Source organism: Chrysemys picta, chromosome 7 (assembly GCF_011386835.1).
Source record: "Chrysemys picta bellii isolate R12L10 chromosome 7, ASM1138683v2, whole genome shotgun sequence".
Taxonomy (NCBI): Eukaryota; Metazoa; Chordata; order Testudines; family Emydidae; genus Chrysemys; species Chrysemys picta.
In genome coordinates, this window is record NC_088797.1 from 112,611,645 (window position 1) to 112,636,634 (window position 24,990).

The following is a 24,990-nucleotide window of genomic DNA, read 5'->3' on the forward strand; positions in this document are numbered from 1 at the left end:
TGGTGCCCCCAATTTTTTTTTTACAGCGTTCCTACACCCCCACCCCAAGCGCATGGTCGCTGCTCCACTTCTCCTGCTTCCCAGACTTGCAGTGCCAATCAGCTGTTTGGCGCCGCAAGTCTGGGAGGGGAGGAAAATTAGAGCGGGGGCGGCGTGCTCGGGGAGGAGGCGGAGCAGAGGTAAGCTGGGGTGGGGAGCTGCCGCTGGGGGGGGGGCGCCTCAGGGCAGAGGGTGTGTGTGCAAGGTGGAAGTTTCGCCTACGGTGAGAAACTTCCTTGCACCGGCCCTGGCTTCTAGGCAGTATTTGTAATATGGACATTAGCAGGAAACAACCATATTAGGAGATATAAGGGGTTGCTACTATGCCTCCACTGAAAAGAGTGTTGGACAGGACTCCATCAGTAGATGGGCCTATATACACGATAGGATACTTACAGCTGGAAAATAGGATCAAATATTATTACATCAAGTCACCAACATTTTGGTGGAAACCTCCAATAAAAAAGGATGCCTGCTCTTCAAAATGATGCTTTGCAGGTATTAAAATCTGATGCAGTAACTCTGTTTCCCCAAGACAGTGGAACAAGGAAGGCAAACTATTGTAGCATCTATGCTAGCTGGTGTCTTGGAAACAGTGAAGAAAGTCTAAGCAATTGATTAAATGTTTCAAACGTTTGGACATTGCTGTGTAAACTGAACCATTTCTTTAGACAATTGATCAAATGGATTATTGCCTTTTAGACTAAAGAGAGACAGAATCTCCCAAACTTTAAACAAAAAAGTTTTAAAAAGTTGGAGAAAATTCAGGAAACCTTACTGGTTTATTTTTAATTCTACGGGCATTTGCCTACTTCCCAAGGATGTTATGAGGTTTAAGCAATGTTTGCAAAGAATGTCATGCTCCTCCGATTAATAGTGCAAATATTTGAATCTAATAACAGTAAAGTGCTTCATAAAGAGGGATATAGAATCATGAATCCATTTTGGTGAACGGTAGATGGTCAAGGTTAGGCAGTGAACCAATGGCAGACTGGGAACACACCCAGGTCTCCTACCTCCAAGACTGGTGTGCCATCGGAAAATAATGCCTCCCTATTTGCCTACAAGCAAGTGCTATCTTCACAGGTACAGGACCTGGCTCCGAGAAAGGTGAGGGCACCAGGCTGCTAAAATGCATTGACTGACATCATATCTTTGCCATGCCAAGAATGGAGGATTTGAATGATCACCCTGCTCTTTTAGGCTCTGATCCTGCCAAGAGCTGCATGCTGGCAGGCCCCTGCATTCTCGTGGAGGTCACTGCAGAATCGGGGCCTTTAAAAGCAGTTTGCCACAGCAGCATTTCTCTTCAGCATGTTAGAGGCTGAGTTCCTGCTGAAGAGAGAGACTTTCTTCTAGGTGGCAACATACATTATGGAAAACTATTCTGCAGTTCAGGGATTCTTGCCTTCACTCTCGGATTGCCTGCAGAAAGAAGAACAGCAGCTTTACAGAAAGGCGTTGCTGGGGAGCACGGATCACTTATAGGAACCAGGAGCAGTGGCCAAACGATCGCTTATTCCAGAATATAAACAATGTCCCCGTGCTTTCTATGCTCGCCTCATTGATATGATTGGTATTGCCATTCTTTCCATGTCAGTAGGATGCTGGGATTTTAGCTTATTTGTCAAAGTGAAAGGAGTTGACCCACAGATATATTTCTCTGCCGTTCCCAACTTAAAAAGAAAGGCACCCAGGACCAGTAGGTTGAACGGAAAATGATGGTGATTTCACTCTATTCCATTAAATAAAATGTAATACCATTCAACTTGAATTGGGCCTTTGGCATCCACCCAAACACTGCAATCTCTTGCATAGAAAGAAAAGAAGATATGCTTCATGCATATGTACGAGATAGTGGAATAAAACAGGAGTTGTCGGAAAGTTGCCACAAAAGCTGTATGTAAGAATTGCCAATGAAAGCTTTTCTTTGCTACTGCGGAGACTAATTAAAAATGACAAGATTTGAGGATACATGGCATGTGACGAGAACCTTCTACCTTCCTTCAAACCAGAAAATTAAGTGCCATATCAAACGGAGACTGAAGGACAAGCGAACAGTCTGAGAGTTTAAGGCAGTGTAAAAATCTGCAAGACCTTTTTATAATTCACAAAAAATGGTTTATCAAGACTACAATACCCTAAATTAGATAGGACGGAGACCTCCGCTATCATCTTTTTATCATTAACTATTTAGTTAGTTATAACTTTAAGATGGTAGCTTAAAAGGAAGCCATGAATATTCTTATACACTTAAAGTATCATCACACTCACACACACAAAAAAAGTCAGCAACATTTGCTAAATATGCAGTTAGTGTTCACTTCAGAACACCTGATTAAGGACCAGATCAGCATTGCATAGCTCTAACTCTGTTAGCATTGCCCTTGAGTTCAGTGGGGTTATTCATGGAAAAAGGTGTGAATAAGAGTGTCAGAACCTGGTCCCAAATTGACAGCTATGTTTACGTATTCTTTAGCGTGCTGCCTATTTTGAACCAGTGAATCACTGCGATAAACGTGCCCTTTATTTGTAAAAGGTATTTTGGGCAAAATATAAAGTCCTCATCCAAAAATTGCTCTGCTTACATGCCACAACTGAAGCTTTAAATCCAAATCATTTTTCAAATTACTCAGGCAAAAAAAGGGACAAGCTGAAGTGTCTTCACTGGTGAAAACCACCGGTCTCTCACGCACTGTTAAGTAAAAACAACCAATGTTTGTCATACTTTCCAAAACAAAACAATAATAAATTGCATGGAGCAAAATTTATCCCTGGGCAGACGATAAGCACAAGGTACCACCACCTACATCCCACTTCATTTCTCCACTGAACTTCGCACACAGTGAGTAAATGAAATTGCAGCTTCACAGAGAATTTGGGGGAGAAATGCGTACACCGATACAGAAAGAGTCACCTTCATGTTAAACTCCTAATCAGCCACTTGGTTAAAAAGTACAGTGCTATCAAAATCTTTGTTACCAAACACTATAATTACGTACAAATCCACTTGCCCTCGTGTAATACTGTAAGTGAATGAGATTACATATTGCACATTTAATGAAACAAACAATGCCATCATAAAAGACATTTTTCTTGTAAGCAACCAAGCCCTTGGTATTATTTGCCAGAATTAGTGCCTGATCCTGCAGACAAGTAACTTTACTCATATGGATAGGCAATAGGCCAGGTTGAGAGTCCTTTTCTCCACTGATGAGTGGCTGATCCCACAAATCGTCCCACTGAATACTCACCACTGAGAGTAAGGGACTCACAGCAAGGCCCACTGGGACTTCATGTCAGTAAATTACTCAGGTGCCTAAGGCCTGGTCTACACTGGGGGGGGGAGGGGGAGGGAGGGAAATCAATCTAAGTTACACAACTTCAGCTACATGAATAACGTAGCTGAAGTCGACGTACTTAGATCTACTTACCACGGTGCCTTCACTGCGGTAAGTCAACTGCTGACGCTTCCCCGTCAACTCCGCCTCTCGCTCCGGTGGAGTACTGGAGTTGACGGGAGAGGGCTTGGCGATCGATTTATCGCGTCTTCACTAGACGTAATAAATCGACCCCTGCTGGATCGATCGCTCCGGAGGTAAGTGTAGACATGTCCCAAGTGTTTGCAGGATGGAGCCCTTAGCTTTCTGATTGTTACTGTACTAACATGGGATAGTATGGACAATATAACATGCTTCCACACTCAACATTATTTAGAAAGCTATAGTATATTTTGAGGTCTGAAAGGTCACCTGCACCATCACTACCACCAACCTGCCAAGATCAAGCTGTCAGGTATATAGGCCTTGATCCCTGCAGCTACTTTGCGCAGGTGGAGTGTTATGCTTGAAGTCCATGGGGCTCTGTGGGAATGAGCTTCAAGTTACCTATGGAAAGTTGCAGGCCTCCTACTCTGGACCTCATTCACTTCAAGAGACACACGTTACTTGGCTTGGTTAGCTGAAATTAACCAAAATGCTTTTTAAAAAACCCACAGCTCTCATTTTTAAGGTGGTAGCACAGAGAGAAGATTAAAGTACAAAGATAGGAGGACTTCAATACTAAAACATGATATTAATGATCCAAGAGAGGTATTGGGACATAGATCCTTTCACCAATGGGTCATTAATTCAAATCAGGTCCAGGTCACCAGACACCAAATGTTCTCACCACCTGATGGCTGTTTAGTAGCCCATTTGAAAGGAGCTGAGTATCGCTGTCCACTTTTAGTGGACTTGTCGGCATCCCAAAACTCACCATCACAGTTAGTGTAACCCATCCTCCCCCTACCCCCTTTCTCTCTCTCTCCCTGCTGAGAGGTAGGGTCCGGCCAGTGGGGATGTTTGGAAAATTATCAGGCTTAGCAAAGTGATGATAAAGATGGAATAAGCAAAAGGCAAAGTAGTTAGGCCGTAACCAGGGCATGGCAAACGGTGCAGCTGCCCAGGATGCAAAGTGGGTTGGGGGACAGAAAAATGACATAAAAGACTGTAGGGGGTAGAGCCCTGCAGTGGGACTGGGATCCCGCTGGTCCCGTAGGACCCACTGCCCTAATAGTGGGAACAGGATAAAAATTCAACCAACAATGTGGAAGTGGGTGGGAGTGGGAATTGTTGGGTGGGATGTGAGCAGGATTAAAAAAAATAATTCCGCGCTGGGCTCTAGTAGGGAGTGCAAATATGCCTGCTCACCCCGGGCATTAAAATGCTTAGTTACAGCACTGGTTTCTACTGTAATTACCGCACACACAAATAATGAAATGATAGAAGTTACAAATGTCATGCATCTCTGACTGACTTTAAAAGGTGGGGCTACATTTTCAGATACAGACAAGCACTTTCTCTCTGAATATCAGGCCCTTTAATGCGTTTCCCAGAGGGCACCCAAAAACTGAAGCACCCAAAATCACTCATCAATTTTGAAAGTTTAGCCGTAGCTTCAGAATACAGCCTGATCCGGCCTTCCCTTGTAAGACAGTTCAGTTTATTCTGGGCTTCTGAACAGCCTAAATGCCATCACCCAACTGATAAATGTTCAATTAAAACAATATTTTCAAACCCTCTTATTCCAAAAAATTTGTAACACGTAGATCTAATCTACAAATAGCACATTTGGTTTCATCTTGGAGAGTTAATTTACATAGCACTTGATGTGTTGTTTTTAAAGTTCCCTTCTATTTACTTTAACACTGCCAATTACCATTTTGTTTACACAACCTACAACATGGGGTCTTACAGAAATCACTATCAAATATAATATAGTGTTTCCTTAGCTACCTCTACTATTGTGTTCTTAGGGCCAGATTCTGATCCTCTTACTCATGCCAAGTAGTACTTTAGTAGTCCATGAGTAATCCCATTGGCACAGGACTATTTGAGAAGTAAACTGCCATGCAGTAGGAACAAAGTGTTAGAACCTGATCTTTAAATATTAAATATTTAAATATTCTATAGTCACATCTTGCCAGTGGTTTTTAGACAAACTGATTTCAATGGGGATTACTACTGAGAGTACAACATGACCCATTACAATCTGTGCTGCACAAGTTTTGTGGCTGTTCTAATCTTGCAGTAATTAAAATATCTGGAATAATATAGATGTATTTCCCCACCTTAGGGTTAAGGCAAACGTACACATTATAGCAACCCAAAAATAAAAGAGAGAGGGGAGAAACCCACTAAACACATCAAAGAACATTTCACTCCTCACAGCACTTCCATGTCTGGATATGGCGACGAAATACTCTACAGCAAGAAGTCTGTATTAACCAAAATAAAAAAATGCACCTGAAACTTGCCAGAGATCACAGAACCGACTATCTGACTGAGGGTTTTATTACTGTTTTGTAAATCAGACCTGCATGGTTGTAGACAGGCATACATATGCTACAGAGCACAGTTTCTTGAGGGCAACATTTCTTATGGGGACTGGCAGGTGTTCTGTTCGTCGAGTCTGTTATTACAAACAGGGCTTGTAGCAGGAGGGCATGTGTCACAAAGCCCTTTTTGGGTAATACTGGACATTGGCCCCACAAATTACCGTAGACAGGCTTTAGGTGGTCTGATTGGCAGGCTTGAATTATGTCTCTTTGTGGAGTGTCCAGCTGGAGAGATGCTGTGGTGATTCCCACTACCTTCCGTTGCCGGCAGATGGCAATCTACACACCCAACCCTTTTTTGTTCTGATCTGTGTATTTTTTTTCCAGGCTGGAATTCTTTGGTTCTGGTCCAAGAGAGTTGGTTAGGGAGGTGGTTCTGCATGGCTTGGGAGCTAGTCAATTTGGTAGTCATTCCATTGTACCATATCTGGGATCAGGAAGGAATTCTTCTTAGGGCAGATTTGCCAAGCCTTGTGCTTGATGTGGTACACAAGTAAAGGCCAAATTCTACATTTGCAGGTTCCCACTGACAGCAGTGGAAATCCTGAATGCACAGCCCAGGGCAGAATTTGGCTCTAAAAGCCTAATTCTTCTCACCCTCCCATAGGTAGTGCCAAAAAAAAAAAATGAATATTTTTAATGTATGAGTGGCTAAGAGCAGCCAAATCTATGCCACACTATTGTTCTGAAGAGAGGGAAGCTACCATTTGCATACTTTGTGGAAGCCAAGAACTGATGACAACACTTTGTACTTGAGTGCTTCCAACAGGAGGATCTTTAAGTGGTTTTCATGAATTAATGGATTCAAACTCACCAACACCCTTATGAGGAATAGCCCATGATTCCCATTTTACAGATGGGGAAGCTGAATCACCAAATTGTTAAATGACTTGTCTGTGGCACATCTGGGAAGAGGGTCCAGGTCTCATGACTCTCCGTTCTGTGCTTTACCATTCTCTCTCGTAAGACCAGAAGTTAAGGGAGATATATACCAGTTTAATATTCCTAGGCACAAAGATCATGAAAACAAGGTGCATTGTAACCATGAGAGGGAAGTTTAAGTCCTAAACTCCAGTAATCCACAAACTTCTTTCTACATACACCTCTACCCCGATATAACATGACCAAGCAGTGCTCTGGGGGGGGGCAGGGCTGCGCACTCCGGTGGATTAAAGCAAGTTCGATATAACACGGTTTCATCTATAATGCGGTAAGATTTTTTGGCTCCCGAGGAGTGGTGTACTAGCTTTTCAGAAGCACATTTCAGGAGCAAACTGTTGTTTAGACTCTTGGTGAAATAAACAAAGCAGATGAGCCTCCCCAGACATGTACTCCACAGAGAATCATTTGTTCACCTGTACTTATATCTCAGCACCCTCAGAAAACATAAAATCTTGTCTCAGAGACATGATGCTGATCTGAGACATTCACGGCAGAGGAAAAGAGGGGTTTGTGCTCACAAGTCAGTTACGGAACTACATCACTGCGCCTGCAAGTTATTCCATCTGTAACAGATAAAATATTGGAGAGCATTCTTCCGTGAATACTACAAAGGCTTACCCTTCAGCATAAAACTACCTTCAGTTTACTTAACTGAGCTAACACAACTGAACCTGCCTTTGAAAAACTTGCCGGGCAGGGGACCGCCCATCTTCTCCTAAAGGTAGGAAATCCTTTGCACTGGCTGCAATGCTGTTCCGTAGGAAGTGATTGGCCAACTGTCACTGCAAAATGAAACTGACTATACTAGAGTGATCCTGAGCTTCTCTTTGCTCTCCTGCCTTTGATGTACCACACTAGTTGGTAACCTGGGCAGTCCGTTCATATGCTGAAATGATGCTACGCAAACCTGATCACTGTTTGATCTCTAAAACATTTAGTGGATGAAGGGACTCCAGTAGATCCTTTATGGACTTTTTAAAGCATGTTCTCATAGCTTTACAAAACTAGTTTGGATAGGATGGAGCACTGTCATAGCATCTGCAAACTCAACAAACAACAGAGGGCAATAAAGAGAGAAAGTGTGTGAAACCAAAGGTGTGCCCCTAGGGAGTGACATTTGCCCCAATCTTATTTAAAATAAAAGTAAACCACATTTTAATTAAATCCGTGAATGCTGCTGAATTGGGACGTGTTGTAAACACCACTGAGGGCAGAGAAATAATAGGTTAGACATGTGGAGAAAAAAAAATAATGAAAGGAGATTCAGTGCGGACTAGTACAGCTGTGGGAAAACAATCCAATGGGAAGAAGATTCTGGGAAAACAGGAATGACCCAGGAGGATTAGGGATAGTTAAACAGGGACAAAACAGATCTTGTACTTTGAGCCTGCATACACAGAAAAAAAATCAGGTCACGGGCCAGGGATGTGCCAGTCCCCCTGTATAGTCCTGCAAAATCATGCAGGAACCTCAGTATATCAGAAAAATTCTAGGCTTGATTCACCCCGGTGATGCAAAGAGGAGCGTCTTGCGTCTGGAACACAACATTCAGCCCCAAGGCAGGTGGCAGGGCCTTCCTCACAGGGTTTCACTGGGGAGTGGCACAGGTCTGGGCAGAGCTCCATAGTAAGCCTATTGATGGAGGCTACCCAGAAGATATGCTGGCTCATCTCGTCAGCCCTGGTGCCACCCCTTCCCTAGGGATGCCCCACCCACTGTCAACTGCATTGGCTCCACTATGGATTCTAGGCCACCTGGAGGATCAGAATCACTGACTGTTTGCGCTGCTGAACCCAGCCCTGGACAGAGTTCCTGCTGTTGGGAATGAACTGGGTCCACTGACTAATGAAAGGAATTCAATAAAGAACATAAAAAATGACTGGAGGGACAAGCTGAGCAGGAGAAAGAACTAAACCTGTTAAAGTTGGTTAGATAATAGCTAAAAGTAAATATAATGACAAGTATCTGGAGGGTGTGAACGCCAAGGAGCAAGAGGAACCGGTTAGGATGGCCATTAGAAGTAAAGAGAATGAGTAAAGGAAAATTTAAGCAGAATAGTCAAGGAAAAATGAGATCTCTCAGACTGCGAGAGTCTCCCATAGGAGGCAGCAAAATCCCCATATTCTGAATCATTTAAATCAACACTGGATAAAGCACTGGAGAATATACAGTAGAATGTACTCCTGTGCTGGGAGGGGAAGGGATGATGACATAATATGTCTTTGCCATATCTAGTTGCTAATGGCCAAATTCACTCCCAGCCACATCTGTGTAAGCCCGTTGACTTCAGTGGAATTGCACCAGTGCAAACGAGAACAGACTTTTACTCAGGCACTTAATTTTAAACATGTCAATAGTCCCAATGAAGTCAGTGAGATGACACGCGTGCTTAAAATTAAGCACATTCATAAGCGTTTGTAGGATTAGGGCCTAAAAGTATCTTATAAGGAAACCTCACCCACAGCTCTGTCACAAAAGAGAAATTAATTATGAATAAATCAATTGTGCTTATCCTAGAGCCCACAGAGATATCCCTCCTTTATTATTATTATTAGCATTATTGTACTCTTAGTACTTGTGTATATCTGTGTCCTTTCAGGCTGGCATTTCTTCTTTGAATAAGTGTTCTTGTCAGTTTCTTCAAATGTATATGAAAAGACATTATATGAAATAGAAACAGCTGGGTTATTACTACACGAATTCTGCAGCCCTTCCCAGGCTCATCCATCTTTCTTGTTATGTTTTGTCCTTTCAGTTTAACTAGTATCCTTGCAGAATTTCCAAGAAATGCTCTACTATGCTTGTGGGATTTTCTTCTTAAGAATATTTACTTAAATTCTTGCTCCCTGTCTAATCTTTCTGACAAAGCAATGTGCATTTTTAAATCCTTCAAGCAAAATCATTACAAAGATAATCCAGCACAGTGTAATCAAACTGCAGGGTTCTTTATTTTCCTAGACTTTTAATTTAATTTCATATCCTGTGGTCTCCTAAAAAAATATTAGGATATCATCTTTTTATTGTTTAGATCACATGCCTGTATGAAATGAAGAGTGGTTGGTTTCCTTCCCATTCACTGTTGCACCATATACAACATTGCTTAATTCTAAATGACTCTCGCAGCGGTAGGTCTCACTTTGATGAGCGGGAATTTTATCCTTAACTCCCGTTGGCAGTAGTGGAAGCTATGGGTGTAAAGTCTCCTACCCAGCAATGATAAAAGAGGCTCCATAGACTTTTATGGAGGAAAACAATTTCATAAAAGGGTTTGGTTTTGATTTTTTTTTTTTAAATGCATTCATGGGGCCAGATGTTATCTGGCTTGGGCTTCCAAGAATTCCCATTCACTTCAGTGGGACTACACGTGCTTAAAGTTGGGCATGTGGTTAAGTACCTGGCTTTACGCCAGTCTAAATCAGGAGTAACTCCAATGAAATTAAGGGAGTTACACTAGTGTAAAAGCGTGTGAGAAGAGAATCAGCTCCACGCTCAGCTGGATAATGTTAACCCAGATTGACAAACTAAATGCTGAGTCTGCAGTACATCCTAAAGAACAAATTCAAGCCCCATTCTGGCTCCAGGATCTGCATGCTCCTATACTAGCAAGTCCAGTGCAGGCCTGGAGCCTCGAGTCTTCCATTAAAAACATCCTGCCCTCAGCATCTAGATGTTCTTTATTGGTTAGCATGAACAGAAGTTCATTGGTGGATCTCAGCTACCACAGTAATGCATGGAGATAGATGATCTCCCAAACAGCTAAGCCTCAACTCTTACAGGGCTTAAGATCACTACCAACACTTCATATTGCAGTCAGGAGCAAATAGACTAGAGCAGTCTTTGGAGCAGTGGTGAAGCAATGCTTGCTCCAGGGAGCATGTTAAGTAGAAGAGCCATTATATTCTTCACTAGCTGTAGCTTCTGAGTGGCCTTCAACATGTATGAGCGCAGGGAGATAATGCAATTTCTAGGTGACACAAGCCTGGATCTGGATCAGACAAAGACTTCTGTTCATTTTCTCTATTATTGAGTTATCAGAGTGACTGATCTGATCTCTCTCCCACAAATACATACACTGTAGTTAGGTTGGGGTACCGGTGGAATGATAAAACACAAATTCAGACGGGAAATAAGGTGCAAATTTTTAACGGTAAGGATAATTTACCATGGGAATAACATACCAGGGTTGTGATAGATTCTCCATCACTGGCAATTTTTAAATCAAGGCTGGTTGTTTTTCTAAAAGATATGCTCTAGTTCAGAAGGAATTAATTCAGGGATGTCCCATAGCCTCTGTTATGCAAGAGATTAGACTAGATGATCACAATGGTCTCTTCTGGCTTTACAATCTATGAACAATGAGTAGGGCCCTACCAAATTCACGGCCATGAAAAAAAACACGTCATGGACTGTGAAATCTGGGCTTTTGTGCTTTTACCCTATACTGTTCAAATTTCACTGGGGGAGACCAGCATTTCAAATTGGGGGTCCTGACCCAAAAGGGAGTTGCAGGAGGGGTGTCACAAGGTTGTTTTGGGGAGGGTCACGGTATTGCCATCCTTACTTCTGCACTGCCTTCAGAGCTAGGTGGCTGGAGTGTGGTGGCTCTGACTGAGTGCCCAGCTCTGCAGGCAGCAGTAAGTACCATACCATGCCATCCTTACTTCTGCACTGCTGCTGGCAACGGCTCTGCCTTCAGAGCTGGGATCCTGGCCGGCAGCCGCCGCTCTCCAGCTATCCAGCTCTGAAGGCAGCGCAGAAGGAAGGGTGGCAATACCGCGACCCCCTCCCCTGCAACACAGAAGTCAGAGTAGCAGTACCACAACCCTCCTACAATAACCTTGTGACCCTCCCCAACTCCTTTTTGGGTCAGGATCCCTACAATTACAAGACTGTGAAATTTCTGATTTAAATAGCTGAAATCATGAAATTTATGATTCTTAAAATCCTATGGCTGTGAAATTGACCAAAACGGACCGTGAATTTGGTAGGGCCCTAACAATGAGTATGTGCCTATGGTCTCAGACGGATACATACTCAGGGCAGCTCCTGCTGCCATGGATACACTATTTTTAATCTGCTAGTTAGATCAAGAGCTAGTGCAAGTACGTCTGTCTGCTCAACCTGGGAATCACCCCCCCAACTCAAGGTGTTGGCATACCCTCAGAAATCTTTTACCCCAATTCTTTACTCTAATACAGAAAAGCACAATCCTACCACAAACCCACAAATGTCGTTGGTTTCCTGTAAATTCCTTTTTGACTGATTTTTTTTTTTTTAAGTGAAGATAATTGACTCCCTTTTCAGAACAGGACCATGTGAAGACACCAGTATGGGCATTCTCTCCATAAGTAAAAGATTTATTATTTTCCACTTGAGGAAAATAATCCCATTGGGTTAATGGAGCAGATAAAAGTAACTCTATTCAAGTCACTGTCGTTAATGTTTGCTCCAGAAATTCCCATATACCCCAGGACTTAATAGTTTCCAATATATTATCGGGTTAATAACACAACATACTATCACAATGTTAAATAATTTTTACCAGGAAGGCAAACCAAACAAGCGGAGTGGCTATTAGACCATAATATGCTAATCATAAAGGCCAATTCCTAAGCCATGTCATATGTCAACAGATCGAGAGAGGAACACAGTCCAGATCGCTTAAAAAAAAAAAGCCCAAATCCTACTCTCTTGGGCAGAACAGAACCTGAAATGCCAGAGGATTCGACATATCAAGAGCAAACTGACAATAGACTGACTCAGTCAATAACTGATCACTCCCCGTAGCCCCCTGTGGATGTGAGCATAAAGCTGAGCAGCGTCAACGTTGTTCTGACTTGTACCAGACATCAGGCAGGCCTCTGCACACCCCCAATAGACAAGAAGTGGAAAACAAACTTAAAGTAGCTTAACGCAAAGTTTGTCTCCTTCCACCTTCCCTGCTCCAAGAACAAGAACGGAATAACCAAGAATGAAGCCCCCTAAGAATACTGTATCAATCTCATTTTATGTAATGGTTTTTGCTGTTACCCACTGGCTCTTTAGCATAATCTTTCTGGGAAGGCAAGAAAACTGATTTTTAATGGTTTTCTTGATTCATCTAAGTTGGAGCATCATGAAAATAGGCTAAACTCTTGAGACAGATTTTTCAAGAAGAAATGGTTATATGCTTTAAAGGGAATTCTCTGGTTTTTAATCCTTTATTTATTTAAAAGTAGACTGTCTCATTCATACTGATTTACTATATTTGAGGCAACAATTTCTATAGTGACTGCCAATTCCATTCTTGGAATTTATCTATTTCTTGGTCTCCACTGGAGAAATCTTCCCCTTCACTCAAAAGAGTTGACCTATTTTGGTTTTATCATGTGTTGATTTCCTGTATTTTTATGGAAACAACTGAGATCTTCCTTACAATAGGTTTATTTTTTGAAAAAATATCACCTCTGATGGACTACAGGACATGAAATCAGATGCTGCACTCAGCTGTAATGGTTTATGAACCTTGCTAAAGTCAAATTACAATAATCATATGCATGTTAATGTTCCATTAGGAGATGAGTTACATGAGTCATTGCCACCAGATATGGTCTGTCACTGTAGTGAATTTCTTTCCTTCTAAACAGGCCCTGTCCACTTCTATTGCCTTTTTTAAAATTCTTGTCCTACAGCTGAGTTCTCAGATACTGAATGTTTGTCATGTATAAGACGTATTGCTAATCTATTGCCAATGAGGACATGCTCTAATCTGTATTGGTATCTTGTGGAAAGGGAAGTTAAAAATATGGCAATTTGAGGACTGGCTCATTTCACATTTTTGTTTTTTATATGGTGACAGGGTGCACCCATTACAAAAACATTATGAGAGCCATAAAAATAGAGCATCCCATTTGGTTAGAGCCATCAAAGGACCTGCTTGGGTGGCATAAGTATATGTTTCTTTTAGTATCGCCGTCATCTCTAAAAAGGAAAAAAAAATCATATTTGTGTTGTGTTTTTAGTGGGTTGTGCATTTTTTGTTTTGTTTTGTTTTTTGCTTTGATTGGGTTTTTGTGTAACCATTCTTTTGAAATCCAATATCTGAGAAAATTAATAGTTTCTCTTCCAAACTGGCCCTTCTTTAAAGCTAATTACCATGATGACCAATTCAGTTATTTCTAAAACTTTTTCACAAGTTTATAAAGAACCTAGCAATATATTTTAGGATTATGTTATCTAAAGAAAACTTCTGTGCATAAATGCAATACCTTAACCCTTGTCTTTCAGGCTTTGAAATTGTCAAGCTTCTACTAAGTCTACACAATAATTGCTGTGTGTGTGTGTGTGTGTGTTATTTAATCAAATTGTTAGTACTATACATAAGATTTACTCTTATCATTGGTCTGTATAGGACAAAGCGCTCTTTGAAAGATAGTGGATTCCAAACTAGAACATGCCCTCTAGCAGATCCATTATTATTTTTACAACTTGTATTTCCTATGTAGTTTATTGTTCTGGTTATTGTTTTTATTCACTCTCCCTAATATTCTGTAACCACCACCTTTTTTATAATAAAAAATCTTATTCAAGAATACTGTTACAGCCAAACTTTGGCAGCAGGGTTGTTTGTCTATTCAGTATTGCCAATTTGTGTTTTCATTGTAAGTCTTGCAATATTCTGTGTTTGTTGAAAAGCCTCAGTTCATGGAATCATGCAATTATGTAAGAATCTCAGCATTCTCTCTCTTTCCTTGCAAGTTCCTAGCTCTCATAGTTGAGAACTTCCTGAAAACATGAATCCCAACGGCTCAATACCCAAAGGCAAATACAATAACCCTAAATTGATTGCTTTTTTAAAAATCTCATTTTTAATTTAATCTCATAATTTTTGGGGAGGTGGGATGAGATTGTTACTTACTCAAGATTGTTAAGTACTGGATGCTGGTAATACTAATGTATCCAAAAATCTTTAAAAAGTTCCTATCCCAAGCTCTGAAAAGGAGGACAAAAGTGTAATGATTTGCCCATCACACAAGGTGTGTGACGTTTTAAACAGTTAAGACAAAGGCACTATCCAGATAATCAGATTTAACAAAAAATTCTTATGTTATTTATGGCACCTTAGAGTTATACAACTGGTATAGCTAGTACAATCTAATTTACTCTTCACCCTTTATACCAATTGTCTAAGGGGACTGAAATGAACAGAGAAAACAAAAATAATCTGATCTTGGTCATTCACTAGCACAAAGTAGTTTTCACTTTCAGCCAGGATATGAGGATGCTTTTATTTTTTTCAGAGAAAGTTTTCAGGGATATTTAAGAAGAAACATGAAAATATTTATATTAGGTTTTGTGTATTTTTATCTTCAAAAAAAAAAAAAAAAATCTGTGAATTTTGAGCCTAAATCAATGAACGTATGTATATCTTCTGATTTCTCCTTGCCACTATATACACCTATGTTCAGAGGTGAAAGTAAGCAGGTATGGTCCGGTATTGCATACTGGCAAGAGCTGGTATGCCGTGCCGGACCGGACTGGCTTCCCCAGGCTGGCGATTTAAAGGGCCCGGAGCAGCCGGAGCCCCTGGCCCTTTAAATCCCCATGGGAGCCCTGCTGCCACTACCCTGGGGCTCTGGCAGTGGGGCTCGGGCGGCGATTTAAAGGGCCGGAGCTCCCCACAGCAGCAGGACCCCCCAGGCCCTTTAAATCGCCACTCGAGACTGGCTGCTGGAACCCCTTTAAATCACCCCTGAGCCACACCCCAGCATACCGGTAAATCCTTTAATTTACTTTCACCCCTGCCTATGTTTAATATGAGCTTGCATTATAACCCTCTGTTTTGCATTTACAGGTTGGATATCTTCTTGACTGAGGTTTACTTAGATAGTTTCAAGTTGTTTTCATTTTGGTAAGGACTGTAACATACAGTAGAGCTGCAGCACTTGCACTGAGGAAAGAAAGCTCTCTCCCCCCACTATGTTCCCTTTTTGCAAGAGAATTTGGCATCACAATCCATACTCCTATTTCACGAGTTCTTGTGACTCTTGTTATCCATACACAGTAAACTTCCTGGTGGTTCATGCAGTGTAGTTGTAGTCATGTTGGTCCCATATTACCTCACCCACCTTGTCTTCCTAATGTTTTGGCATGCTATATATATTTAGTGTGGCCTATTCTGGGCCCAATCTGCTCACAGTAGGAATTTTGCCTGAACAGGGAAATCAAGATTAGGCTCTTCATGGCAAACTCTGCTCACCTCCAAGCAAACTATGATTTTGCTACTTCAGGGCTTCAATCATAATAACAGAATTTGCCAGAGGAAAAGTTGCTTTTGTGCACATCATGGTTGAATGAGTGTTTAAACAAGTCAGTTTATCAGCTACTCTTTCTGAGATCACTGAAATGGATGCATTATATCAAAACTGAAAGTAATATTCATTTCATTTACTTTAATGGACAAATATATAGGGGTATTCCCTTCCCCATTATCTTTCATGATAAGTACTTAACCTGGGAGGGAGAGACAAGTATTAGCAAGAGAGAGATCTGTCCCTTAATGGTACTCACCCTCTAGTCTATTTCCTTGCTGCTTTACAGTCATTGTTTTTTTACCTATATCTTATGTTTTTGAAACATCAAGGCCTCTTTGTTGTGCTTTTATCTTAAGTGTCTGGGCAAGTGTGTATTACATATCCTGGTTTTCCAAAATCATGACACGACTGGATGACTACACTTGTTATTATTTAGCTATTTAGTTTATCTTCATATGCTCCTTACCCTTGGTGCCTGTTCTTTTTCAAATTAATAAAAGATGGTCCAGCGTATCTGTTTTGTTCCTAATTACTTTTTCCTTTTAGTTAAACCTGATATAATTTCTACTGAAACCTCATAAAGCTTGGTAGATTGTGTAACACAATTGTGTACTGAGAAAAGAAATATGAAACTGAGGAAACTTCATTTTAAAAAATAAAATGAGAGCGAGAGAGAAACAAACCTTCACACTCAAAAATACTATTTAAAATACAGATTTCTGAGTACAGCTTATAACTCAATTAATAATTTACATGATTAATATTGCCTATAAAATCATGAACATTCTGCAAACAGGTCAATTTTTTCTTGCGTTTATTCATTACTTGCAATTATTGAATTAAGGTTTTTTTGTGTGCAAATTGTTTATTCCATGACTTGCAATTTGAGCTGCATTGTTCAGTTATGACTGGTCACATAAGTCATAGTGCATTGGTTCTGTTCATTGTTTGGATGAGTGCAATTCTTTATTATAATCATCAGGTTTCTGGCATGACTGTTTTATACAAACAATTTAAAGTTTGCTTTCCAGGTCAATTTCAGCTTAAAAATCCACTTTCCACTGATGGTTGTGCTCCTATAACAATCACAAAATGAGCTTGCATAAAGGGAGCACAAGCAAAGCCAAAGTAAATGTTCTAAAAACCAATATTTGCTGGAAAATATTTATCTAGCTCTACTTCCAAGTCTTTGACATAGTTCTCCTTACTGGATTTAATGTTGCAGGCTTGTTGAAACCTTGATTTAAAACCATTTTGAAGCCTCGCCCTAGTACTTCAGTGGGAGCAGAATAGGCCCCTTTGCTATAATGTTTTGCTTGTCAGAAAACGTCAAGCCATAGCCATTGATTGAACCTCGCTATTTAGTTTAATTACTTTCTTCATTTCCATCTCTTTGAGCAACTCCCGGGCTGGTGGAGCCCCTGTCATTTTCAGAATGTCCTTATTGTTTCAGGGCAGTGTTGTTGCAGCCACGTTAGTCCCTTGAAAGCTTGGCTCTCTCAACAGAAGTTAGTCCAATAAAAGATATTACCTCACCTCCATCATCTCCCCCTATTGTTTCAGCTAATATAAACCTTCACTCTTGGTAAAACAGCAACCAGTAAAGGCCCAAATCCTGCCAATACTTATGCATGTGCTTAACTGAACTGGAAGTACAGTAAAGAACATACACAAGAGTTTTCAGGAAAAGGGCCAGAGTTTTTGCAAATTCAGTTTCAGATGCAATTACTCTGGAGTTATTTAAGTAATTTTTTTAAAAAGTCTTGGTACTCAGTACAAGCGGGTGTCTCATTCATCTACAATTGCTTCAGAGCACAGATTATTTTTAGGAATATTCTTACTTGTTGCAGTTTGTAATAACATCTTGAAAACCTCAAGACAATCTGTTATGCATCTCTTTCCTTTAGTATTGTGGGGTCATCCAGGCGTACGAGGCTTTTATTTTTAAAAAACCCCTAATGCTATGAAGCATTTGCTTTAAAACTAAACAAAACCACCTCCAACAAATTTCACAAACTTTGCAGCCATGGAACAAAAGACATAGGGTAAATTTGGGGGCTACAAACCTAGAAGTTTTACTGCACCTTTAACTTTCAATTCTAGCTAATGGATTTGTTATATAAATTCTTTCAATATTACTGGAACTTCCTTGACGATCAAGGGTAGCAAAAGGCTATGCAGTATATAGCCAAATTTAAAATTCTTGCAATACATTGATTCTAGGGTTGCCAATTTTGATTGGATGTATTCCTGGAGATTTCATCACATAACAATCTTTAATTAAAGATTAATCTTTCATTCCTGGAGACTCCAGGCCAATCCTGGAGAGTTGGCAACCCTAACTGATTCTTTGTAAATGACACATAACTGTATTTCTTAAGAACGTTAATACTGGTGCTTTAAAGTATTACTAAAGATCTTAAATCTGAAACAGTCTATATTGATGATGCCCAATTATATTCCAAGGGTACTGCAAAAAAAAAAAGGACCCACAGCCAGCGAGTCTCAAAGCCTGGGTCAGCTGACTCATGCTACAAATGGCAGCATCGATGTTCAACTCTGAGGGGAGATGGGACTCAGACCAGGTTCCAGCCCGAGCATCTACACTGCTATTTTTAGACCTGTAGCATGAGCCCTGTGAGTCTGAGTCAATTGACCTGGGCTCTGAGACTTGCTTCCGTGGGTCCTTTATTTTTATTTATTGCCACGTAGACATATCCTAGGCCATACTATAAAAAACCCAGCAGAAAATAAGAATGCTCCAGTTTGAAGTCAGAAAAGAATAATCCACTGATCTATAGCTAGTATTCTTTGACTGTACTATATATATAGCACATAATTTATTCTGAGGATCTCACGGCTTTACTTTGTAGGTAAATCTCAAAATACCCTTGTGATTTATATAAATGTTATGCAAATCTGACTATTTTGTCTCAGGCGTTCATGTGCTAGTATAATGCTGGGTGTAATAGTTGAAATTATCTCATTTATTACACTAATATTCCTTTATTTGTACTCCTGTAAGAAAATAGGAATTGCCAGACTAGATCAGACTTGAGGTCCAATTCTGGGCCAGTGTCCTGTCTCTGGCAGGGGCCAGTACCAGTTGCTTCAGAGGAAAGTGCACGAAACCCTGCTGTTTATATCACCTCTAGAACAGTTTTCTCTAGTAACTGTTTTCAGTATATTGACGTTTAAGCAATGTTGGATCCACATATTATTTTAACCAATCAAAAAGTCCCTCCACGTGGACTTGTTTCCTTGTAAATCACACCAATCCCGCTCTCATTCACCATGAAATGTTCTCTCTGTGTTTTATGCCTCTGTACATAATAAATCTCTGTTTAAATGGTTTCTGTGGAGAGGGGATCCCCAAGGTAAAATTGCTTTAAAATTGTTTAGGTACAAAAGTTTGGGGGCAAATTGGACATAAGGAGAAGGAATGAAATAAGAAGCTTAAACTTTAATTCCTGAGCTGTTTGTCACTGAGATCTCCGGCTGGTGCTGGTGGACTTCTGACAGCATGAACAAATAAATATCCTGTATAATCATCTCAGAAATCCCTTTCTGAGGTTTCTCAGGAAAATCTAATTCCTTAGCCCAATAAATAAAGGTTAACCACCCCTAACTCAATACCACTAAGAATAAGTTATTCTGTAACAATCTAGAGCTTCACAAATTCACTTTATACATAATATAGGGTCTGTTCCTCCAACGGAAGAAAGAGAGAAGAATATCAGAAGGAGATAGAAGTCTATGTCAGAATTGGCTCCACACTAAAGATTTTGCAGTATATTTACTAGAAATCTGAAATAGTCTCACAAAGAGGAATTAACTTTCTATCCCCCTAGAGCAGTGGCACTCGGAATGGCCTGCTGCCTATACACATGTAGTGATCTCAAAAGTAATAATTTTGACTGCCAAGAGATTTGTTTCCCCAAGCCATGTAATGTATAATAATTTTCAACCACCAGGTGGCTCCTCACAGATGTTTTCGCTAGTGTTTTCCCCCCTCCCCCTTGAGCTCTTAGCCATCAGTGGAATACAATGTCTTGCACACAGGTGTTCACACTGTCCTTACTACACAGAAGAATTCTAATACCATCAGGATTAGACAGTGGAAGGAAGCTACCTCTACATTAAAACACTGGAGACCCATAAAAGTGATGTTTTCAAATTCAAAGGCTCAATTGTGTTATTGGGGGGGGGGGGGGGGACACACCACATAAACAATGAAGACTGCTATTGTTGATGGAAACTTCCATTCCCCCCAAGGAAGAAAAAAAAAGGGGGGGTGACCATTTGAAATAAGGGTCAGATGGGTTTTCTAGTGGATGGAACCTTCCAAGGAGCGATTTAAATTTCCACAAGTTTAACAGCTAAATTTCCACAAGTTTAACAGCTAAACCCTGCTGCATTATCTCATGAAAGTCCAGCTGAGATCCGTGCGTGCTATATAAACACAGGGCTGAGCCTGAGAATGGGAAAGATGTGCGAGATAATGAAGACATGGGAGTCATTATGTTTTTGGCAAGGGGTTCTTCATTCATCAAACGCAGTGAATGAAAATATTAAATACTGCAAGCCAGGTTAATGAGCTGTTCCGTTATGATCGGCTCAAGATGTGAGAGCATCGCACAGGGTACCCTCCCAGCCAGGCTTAGTAGAAACCTGATCATTCAAACCAGAAAACCACTTCCCCCTCTGAAAACACGCTGTACACATCAGGGTTTTTCTTAAGAGAGTCATCTTCGGCAATGCAGCTAGCTCTGTAGTTCGCCCGGATATTTTTAACGTATATGTTGCATTTTTAAAAGGATGAGCACCAATAATTGTTAGCGAGGGTTTTCTGTTAGCCTCTCTCTACCCCCCTCCCGTCAAGCATCAACCACCTCTCACAAATCTAACCAGATCTGCCTTTCGAACCAGAACGTTCAATAGCAGTTTCATACAATCATCTGTTGGTAACACAGCAAGCAAAGACACAGCCGCCAGTTCAGCTATTCACACACAAAATCCCCTCCGAAACCATGCATTATTTTGCAGATCGAGGTCCCTTTTCATATGCACCGTAGAAGCTCATTACATGTCACCTCGCTCCATTTGCATTTACTCGATTTTCCACATAAAACTGGATTAGGATAAAAAAAAATGATTTAAAATGGACAGTTCCCAGCAACATTATATCACCTGATAATGCCGAATAAGGCAATGGCTGTATTCTGCCAGTCGCACCATACAGAATAAAAGACTATTTGCATATTTGCTAACCCTTTTGAATGAATGCATCTGCAGTTGACCTTTAACAATAGACTCTGAGATAGCACAATCTGTGGGATCAGATTGGAGAGAAGCGGTGAATATTTGCCCATTATAATCTCTGCGATCTCAAAAATATCCTCCCACGGAACCTCCTCACAGCTGGAGATAAACATTCTTTTGTTTCAAATAAGCATTTTAAACGCAGGTTCAACCACAGGCAACCTCGAGAGGGATCAGGATCAGCACGGGGTCTAAAAATCCAGTGTGCATTTCCCAATTCCTCCGGCTATGCATTGCCTACCACTACCAGGAGGGTAAATGCGACAGGGATGCTCCATCTCCCCTGCTGTTTCTCTCTCTTACCTTCCCTGGCTTTCAGCAAGACAGTATTGGCAACAATATTTTCCAGCTCCATTGACAGGATCAGTCAGCGAAGGTAGCGGCACTGCAGCAGGATGTCAATTGCTATAGGTGCTGCTGATTCTCTGTAGCGACTATCAACCTCCTTCCTCTAGTGCATTATTCCTTCTTATTTTCCCCTCCTGGAGTTTCCTTGAAGGAAGTCACTGCTAGCTCTCCCCTCGCTAATATTTTCTCCCCCTCTCTATTGCTCTGCTACTCCATTCTCCTCCCCCCCGGCTCTCTCTGATGGTTTAATGTTTCAGATGCTGCTGCCTCCCTCGCTCCCTCCCTCCCCGGGGGTGTGGTACTATGAAGCTGGTTTCGCAGCATTGCGCAGACGCCATCCTCAACAGCTGGTTCATTCCTCAGCGCTACGGGGCCGGGAATGCTGGGATTTGTAGGCTGAGCGCCTGCTCTTGGTTTTGGCTTGCACCTTGAGAGGGAGACCTCCATTATGTAAACCCAGAGGACGAGGAGTTGCCAAGGCCGTACAGGGGCTAGGACACGTTACGTCTAACTGTTTTGGGAGGATACGAATGCAGCAGATCATCTGCATATCATAGGCAAGCAACCAACAGCCCAAGCAATTGAGGGGGTGGGGGGTATGTTTAAGCCCCTGCAAAGTATTTCAGAGTTCCTGGAAGTAGGACACTAGTTGTTGCTCGTTGCTTTTCTGGTGGGTGGAAATGACCGACAGAGGAAAACGGTGGGGAAATCACCATTAACAGGAGACTTCAATCACCCAAGTTCCATGAAATGCTCACATTACTTTGAAAACACTGAAGCTTGGTGGGAAGGCTAGGACACAGCCATGCCCCACGCGTCGTGCAAAAACGCTTGCACGCTCTCTGGGTTTGCACGAAGTTGTGAATTTACTACCGACGCCTGCGCAATGGAGACAAAGCAAGGCAGTCGTCTATTAGTCTTCTCCTGTGTTTTCTTTATGGTATGCTGCGGGGGAGGTGAGATGGGGAGAAAGATGCTTTGTGCACCATATACTGTTAACGATTGTTTCCAGAGACCCTTGTTGAGTTGCATGAACCGAGCCGCTCAGCTTGGTTTCCTGTAGGTCTCACTTACTTCAGAGGTTACGGTCCCACGAGAAACGCGATTCAAACGGGTAGGGGTTGGGGGCAGGCGCTTCTCTGTTCTCAGTAGTGATTTATAACACTACTTTGTCAGCAGCAGCTGGGCTAGTTCCGCGGAGTTAATCAGCCACAGCCCCACTGCAGAGTTCAGCTTGTACTGGGGCGCCATCCAGTGGCTCGTGGCAGGCACTGTCTAATGGAGGTACAGTCATCAGGACACGAAGCGAAATCCTGTCTCCATTACAAGCAATGGGAGTTTTGCCATTGACTTTATGAAGGCCAAGATTTCACCCCCTCAGCTTAAAAAAAGTCATAAGGTTTATGAAGCCTCAGGTACTGAGCCCCTTCAGTTCAAGTCGCTGGGAGCTGTGTGTTCAGTAACTGCAAAAGTCAGGCCACTGTTTTTAAAACAAAAGTGTCCTTACCTGTATTACGAACAACTGCATTACTGACTTTATAGGACCTATGCTTACTGTGGGCCTTTTATAGCTAATGAAAACAGGCTGATCAATTTCACTTTGGGATTTGGGTAGCTTCATTTCAAGTTGGTTAGATGCTCATCTTTCAGCACAGCCACAGAATAGTCAGTTTGCAAACTAGGGAATGTTTATCCAAACCCAAACATCTTTAAAAACAAACAAAGCTTCCTAACCAGCAGTGGCTTTTTAAATGTTGTTGACATCTTAAAATTGCAGGTTAGCAAGCATAAGGAGATCTTGTCAGTTTGAATGCACTTTTTTCCTCCTTATACAGCCTAACTTCAGTGGGAACCTTGCTTTCAGCTATGTTCACGTAAGACCATTAATTTCAGGGGGGCCATATATGTGTAACTGAAAGGAACATTTAGCCCAGGGAAAAAATTTGAAGACTAGACAACTTGAATCCTATCTCTATTCCTGTATTTGAATGTCTGCTATATAGAACAGGTGCCACCTATTAGCATGATTCTGATCTTATTTACACCTGTGTGAATTGAGTAACTCCACAGAAGCCAAGGTAATGACAGCCACATAAACAAGATTAGGACCAGACTCATTACATTCAATGAGCCCCCTTCTTATCTGTATTAATTAAATCCTTGTGAAGCAACCCAGATTAAAGTGCTCAGCATCTTCTTGCAACTATGATATAATCATGTCTTCCTATCTTTGTGTGCATGCTGATTATACCCCAAGCTAAAGTGATATTCCTTTCTGACAGCCAGGCAAAACTGTCTGAGAAAAATGATACTCAGACCTCCTACTACATTTCTGAACATAGAGAAATGGCATTTTTTATCACAATATTAAATGCTTTTTTGCACCTGATGTCAGCAGCGGCTGCTACTACACTGTCTTCCAAGTCTTCTTAACATGTGAGCAAGTATTCAGTTTGTGGGGAGACATGCTATGTTTCGGTTAGTTATTTTTTGTGTCAGAGATGCAAGGTTCTGGAGCTAGAGTTGCTTCCTGGGAAGCAGGCATTGGTGTTGGGCTAAGACTCCTGAAAGAGATTACCCCATATGCTGTTTGACCACCTCTGTCCAAGGTCTGATGTTTATGTGTAAGTAAAAGACACTTAGACTATAGCCAAACTCTACATCAAATTTCTCCATAACTGGGAAGATGATATATAAGACCCCAAACATCTTCTACCCCTCAACAGAGGGATGATGGCGAGGTCAGAACAGGACATTGGTGTCAGAAAACAGGGCAACTATTTTAAATAACATTTTTCATATTCAAACAAAAGAAATACGAGTCAAAACATTTTCTTTTCTTACCTCATGGTGCAGCTTCTTTCTTGAATTCATCCTATTCACCCTCCCTGCAACAAGATACTTGAGCAGAAGCAAGTTTACAATAAGCAGTCACTTGGAAGTAGGTCTTCCATAAGCTGAAGTGGTCATGTAAGCCCTGATCTTGCCAGATGATGTACAGTCCTATACCCACACATCAGTGAGGTGGGGGCAGGGGTTCACTTGTGAGGAACAGCTTGCAGGATTAGTGCCTTGGGCTCCCATCCCCTGAAGTGCTCACTGCAGCCCACAACATGCCAAACAACCTTAACTCCCATTAATACTAATAGAAGGCATGTGCACTCAGCA

General features: G+C 41.4%; 1 protein-coding gene across 4 annotated transcripts in view; it reads right to left on the minus strand.

Moving 5' to 3' along the window:
* Positions 1–22,106, minus strand: part of GRK5 (G protein-coupled receptor kinase 5) — a 232,938-nt gene extending 210,832 nt beyond the window's left edge. For all 4 annotated transcript variants that reach the window (XR_010589317.1, XM_065552364.1, XM_042855317.2 and 1 more), the window contains exon 1: positions 21,778–22,106. Coding sequence is in view for 2 of the 4 variants with exons in the window: in XM_065552364.1 (XP_065408436.1) it covers positions 21,778–21,829 (52 nt within the window). In the remaining 2 variants the exon portion in view is untranslated. The remainder of the gene's footprint in view (positions 1–21,777) is intronic.
* Positions 22,107–24,990: the final 2,884 nt, after the last annotated feature.